Source organism: Triticum urartu, chromosome 3, assembly GCF_003073215.2.
Source record: "Triticum urartu cultivar G1812 chromosome 3, Tu2.1, whole genome shotgun sequence".
In the NCBI taxonomy this organism is placed as follows: domain Eukaryota; kingdom Viridiplantae; phylum Streptophyta; class Magnoliopsida; order Poales; family Poaceae; genus Triticum; species Triticum urartu.
In genome coordinates, this window is record NC_053024.1 from 737,665,602 (window position 1) to 737,671,203 (window position 5,602).

Below are 5,602 nucleotides of genomic sequence, written 5' to 3' on the forward strand. Positions count from 1 at the left end.
TCATCTAAGCAGAGAGGATTATGATACTATTAATCACTGTAATGCCTTTCTATTGACTCATCATCAGAGCTGAATGTGCAAATCTACAAGAGCTTTGTTGGGGTTGGAGTTGATTCATCTGTAATCAGTGTTGGTCCTGCTGCTGCAGTCCATAAATTTTCAGAGTCTGAACAAACACACACACTTGGATAGACAGAATTATGTTGTTTAATTCTCCAGACATTTTGGATAACTAAGCTAATCAGGTGACTGTAGCTCCAGGAAAAACACAAATAAAGAACAATCGATTAAAACAAAACGAGCTCATAATATCCTTTTGATTCCCTGATGGTAGTTGGCGCCTAGCTAAGCATAAACGAGCTCATAACCGGTTACAACAAGTTTATAAAATTATAAAGATTTTAACAGCAAGTTTATTTTACACAAACAGGATGATGAAAAGGAGCTGCCATGGAAGAAAAGAGAGCACGTGCACAAGGGAAATGAATGAAAAGGAAAATCTCTGAAAACATGAAGTTTAAAACTAATCTCCTGATGAGCTCGGGCTTAAGCAGAACTACCGAGGATACCTTGAAGATAACGCAAACTCCTCTTCCATACTATACTGCCTGGACAATTCCGCGCTCCTACTTCCATCTGCAGTCCGGGGACAATTTCTTACATCACCCTCCTCATGTCCCCTGGATGCTTGAGTGCCTTCGAGTTTGATCTCCACTTGCTTCATGGATGGACGATCCTCTCCTCTTAATGTTATACACATTGCTGCAATTGCTGCGACTTCTTCAATTTCGCTGCCTCCTTCTTCCATTACTTGCGGATCTAGTATCTCTGACAAATTACCTTGTGTGAATAAGGTAGAAAAATGTGTGACAAGGCCTTCCTCTTCAGAAGAGACGTATGAAAATGGTTTCTTTCTAGTCAACAACTCTAGAAGCAGGACACCGAAGCTGTACACATCACTTTTTTCAGTGAGACGCCCAGTATAGAAGTACATGGGGTCCAGATATCCTCTTGTACCTTGCACTCTTGTTGTGATCCCTGGTCTATCCACCGGAACATATCTTGAAGCTCCAAAGTCTGCAACTTTTGCTGTTAGAGTATCATCCAAAAGTATGTTAACAGACTTGATATCTCTATGGATGATGGGTACTGAAGCTGTTGAGTGAAGATGAGCTAAAGATCTGGCAGTCTCAGTTGCTATCCGTAGCCTATCATTCCATGACAACGATTTTGGCCCATCAACATGAAGATGATCATAAAGGGTACCGTTGGATATAAACTCATAGACCAACATGGGGACCTCTGTTTCAAGGTAACAACCATAGAGTTTTACAACATTTCTATGGTTGATCTAGGACTGGACGCTCGAGCGAGCTTTTCGGCTCGGCCCGAAACTCGCTCCAGCTCGGCCCAACTCAGCTCGGCCCGACAAGAAAATAGGCCGAGCCGAGCTAGCAAATTTAGGCCCGTTCGACGACCGAGCCGAGCCGGTTTCCGCTCGGTCCAACTCGGTGGCTCGTTTTGCAGCCCAATTAATTTTTTTTAGATAATTCTCAGCCCATTTCCTAGACATAGCAGCCTACAGGAGCAGCCCAAGCCCATTAAAAGCACCCCGACTCACATGTGCGTCCCCCAGCGAGCGAATGCAGCCGCCGCTGCTTAGGGTTTGCGCCTTGCCGCCCTGCCGCCGTCCAGCCAGTGGCCACCACCCTACGCCGTGCTCCTCGCCGCGCATGAAGCTGTATGGCTCGCCGTCGACACCGACGGCGTACGTGCCTGTTCGCCGCTGCGCCGGACGCCGCCGTTCGTCGTTGTCGTGATTCCTCGCCGGCAAAAGCAGGTATGGCCTGCAGTCCATGCCCTCCTCTCCCGACGATGACCCCAGCAGCCGGCCACGCGGAGGAGACTTTGCGAGCACACACACGCGCCCACACTTCACCGGCGTCGCCCGGCGGCGCGCATGCACACACCGGCCGCTCCCATGCATACTGAAGACTGAACATACACATCGGCGCTCACTCACACGAGCCGCTCGGGCTGGACCGAGCAGGAGGCAAGACGAGCCGAGCCACTAAAAGTAGGCTCGTTCACCAACCGAGCCGAGCCGAGCCAGCTCGCTCATGGGCGAGCCAAAGCCTAGCTCGGATCAAACTCGGCTCGGCTCGGCTCGTGTCCAGCCCTAGGTTGATCAATGATAGGATAGCAACCTCATTAATGAATTCATCAATCTCCTTTTGAATCACCGCCTTTGGTTTCTTGATGGCTACAACATGAAGATCTGATAGGATCCCTTTGTAGACTGTACCATGCCCACCACCACCAAGCTCACGAGATTTACCAAATCTGTTTGTTGCCTTCTCTAGCTCATCTAAGGTAATAATCATTCTTTCTGCAATATCAGCTCTTTGTGATACCAATTGTTGCAACAATTGTCCACGGTTTTTTTCGAAGAACTTCTGTTTCAACATTTGCGCTCTTCGATGTTTGAATCTCTTGTGTGTGAAGGATCCAACGAGAAGGAATACTATGATGCCTGTCCCAACAGCAACTCCTATGCTGAGGTATATACCTACAAAGATGTACATGGTATTATTCATTTTCAATATCATTGGATTAGTATTATACACTTGGTCTACAGTTACTCAACAGCAGGAGTAATCAACAAAGTTCACTCAAAAGTAACTTTTTGGCAAGAAGAAAATTGTGTCAGAGTTCAAGTTGGACCAAGAAACGTACATCAAGTTCTCTTCTTATTAATTATGATTAACAAGCAAGTATTTTCACAGGAAGAAGCAAATTAAATCGATTAGTATCTACACTAGAATGCCAATATGTATTGCTTGAAAGGAATACCAAGTGGAATACAATACTTGTCTTGATGTGAAATTAACCAGGAGGAATGTTGCAGCATTGCTTACCTGTAGATAAAGGCTTGCGGCGACCTGGAGGCAAAAGTGAAATAGACAAGGTTAAAAACTATAGACGAACAAGAAAATTAATAGCGTAAACACATACTCCCTCCATCCCGAAATATAAGATCATTTTTGACACTAACTTAGTGTCAAAAATGGTTTTATATTTTGGGATGGAGGGAGTATATTATAATCGTAGATAGAGGTTCTAACCTTTACAACCGTCCACGAGGTAGGGGTTGCTGCCGCGCTTATCGTAGGCATACATGCACTGGCATACATAGCCTCTGCTTCCTCCTTTGCAGTTGCTGTTCTTGCTCTTGCAGAGCTTGCGGGCTACTTCTGCCGGACAGCCCGGATGCGCCTTCATGCCAGCAGGTCGCGGTAAGCCCTGAATGACCTCCCACTGCAGAACTTGGGGAACCTGCACCTTGGCTATTCCCTCCCGCTCCACCATTTCCTTGGACAACCGTCGCCGATCGAACCACCCCTCCTCTGCGATTAGCGCGTACCCTGGATGTAACGTCAAGTCCTGGTTGGCGTTCTTGTTGAGCTTTTGAATTGACAGCTGTGTGGGCAAGCCGTTAGAGGACATGGAGATGTGCGCCTGGCAGCAGCCTATGCCGTAGCAGTTTCTGCCTGTACGCCCCAGTGCCTTCTCGATGTAGGTTTCACTAGCGTTGGAGGGGCAGAAGGAGCCACAACCGCTGATGAAATCCTTGTTGCTATCTGAGTTCAGCGTCACCTGAAGGTTGCAGCCCAACAGGATGAACTCGTTGCTAGTCGATAGCGAGTAGGGTGCCTCCGAGTAGTTGCCAAGCATAAAATAACCTTCTGAGAAGCGCACCGTGAAAATGGCGTTGGTGCTGATGACGCGCACCGTGTTGTTCCAGAGGGAGATCTTTGCGACATGGAAGGACATGTACGAACCGAGGACGAGGTCGCGGAGGACGAGGAGTGGCTTAGCAGGTTGCTGGCTTGTATCACAGGTGAGGCTGAACCCAGGCCAGTAGCAATCGGCAGAGCCAATGCCGAAGGGGTATGGCACGTCTACATCACCGCAGGACGTACTGCAGTTACCTAATTGAAAAAATAACAACGTCATACTAATTCATTGTTCTCAATTTCTGATGGATTTGGGCTAACTCTTAGGACAGCACGTGCCTAGAGGTGTAATTAGGCTCTAAAGTGATCATGATGCAGATTGAAATTTTTTTTGCCTGTCTATTTTGTCTCACTCATGGTATAATATATATTGCCAGAGTGGTAGACCGTGTGTTCTCATATTACTGCTGCTGTCTCCTGTAGTTTATTTGTTTTCATTTTTGGTAACATCCCAAATGGAGCTTTGCTGGAGACCCAGTGAGGTTTGTTTGTAATTTCAGAATGTTTTTTCAACTGAATGATCCTAATTGTACTTCTATGATGCAAAAATTGTACGTGGTTTTATCTGATGAATATTTTGCTGCTGCTAAAATTTTTTTGCCAGGAAGTTTAATCAGCAAAATGATTTTCACACAGATTTTATGGATAACATCTTGAGATGTGCAGGGAGATGTACGGCGATGGAATGAGATGTGAGTGAGGTGAGGGCTTGTGCCGGTGTTGTGATAGTGAGATGTGAGTGAGGGCTTGTGCCGTCATTGCCGTGCGGTGATAGATACGAGTGAATTGTTCTTTTTAAGTAAGAAAAAAATGAGCATCTAGCTGCATTTTCTGTTTATGAGAGGCGACTTTTTTATAAGGAAAAAAGCAGTTGTTTGCCGTAAGATAAATGACATAACAAAAAAATTATAATAAGAACATCACATATCCTAAATCGTAAATTTCCTAGAATAATCATAAGTTTTATTAAAATTGAAATGTCTTGAGGTGACGTGGTTGGAAGGGGTCAAAAAATCACTAAGTTTTATACAACAAAAGGATGTGCAAGGGATGATAGCCCACAATTGAAATTCACTGGCTACAGTTTTGGTATATCTAGATGCCAACGTATATTTTCAAACTGGTTAGTATTCCAACAAGTATGGACGGGTAAATTAATGTATTAAATTAATGTATTTTATTATCATAACATTCAACATACAAGCATTATTTTATTATCACTATATTCAAGATAATATTAATTTATCCAATTGTAGGGATGTGTGTGTCTTTTTTGTTTTTTATTTTATGCTCTCGTGGAACGGTAAAGGATTGGCCAGTTTACACAGTGATTATTTTCTATTGCACATTTTTAGACCTTCCACGTGCAATAATATTCATGCTAGCTGCATATATTGCTTGTGCAAGATGGTTATGAGCCGATGAAGATACTTTTATTATATTTACTAAAGTATCGTGTGAATGAAGCTAAAACAATCCTTCTGATATTGTACGAGAATATCTTAAGCGCATCAATAGATCTTAATTCCTAACATATTATTAGTTAAATCATCGCTCTCTATGCATACATTGTCAAATTATATCATTTTTATTAACTTATACTGCATTGCGAAAGTGGATTTCAATATTACCCAATTGTTAAGCTATCATTTTTGTACATGTCTATATATAACATCAATAAAATATATTAAATGGCCGTGGCAATGCATTCTACTAGTGATCAATAATAAAGCTCTTCAAGTCTGAAAGAAAACGAAGCAGGTCGTACGTATAGAGGAGACGTACGAAGCGTTCAATATAATTCA

At 43.7% G+C, this 5,602-nt stretch overlaps 1 protein-coding gene across 1 annotated transcript; it reads right to left on the reverse strand.

Annotated features, from left to right (window-relative positions):
* Window positions 1-556: 556 nt before the first annotated feature.
* On the reverse strand, window positions 557-4,556 carry LOC125547381 (wall-associated receptor kinase 5-like). The gene is made up of 4 exons (XM_048711269.1): window positions 4,448-4,556; window positions 3,126-3,992; window positions 2,191-2,569; window positions 557-1,352 (listed from the first exon to the last, which is right to left on the reverse strand). Exons 1-4 carry the CDS (start codon window positions 4,554-4,556, stop codon window positions 557-559), a joined length of 2,151 nt encoding a protein of 716 aa, XP_048567226.1.
* Window positions 4,557-5,602: the final 1,046 nt, after the last annotated feature.

Excerpts from the sequence above, each read along its gene's own strand:
- LOC125547381 (XM_048711269.1), bottom strand. The coding sequence starts at position 4,556 with ATGACGGCACAAGCCCTCACTCACATCTCACTATCACAACACCGGCAC. Across the intron at positions 3,993-4,447 it reads CTCCCTGCACATCTCAAGAT|GTAACTGCAGTACGTCCTGC; the intron begins GTTATCCATAAA and ends TTTTTCAATTAG. Across the intron at positions 1,353-2,190 it reads GAGGTTGCTATCCTATCATT|GATCAACCATAGAAATGTTG; the intron begins GATCAACCTAGG and ends CGTCCAGTCCTA.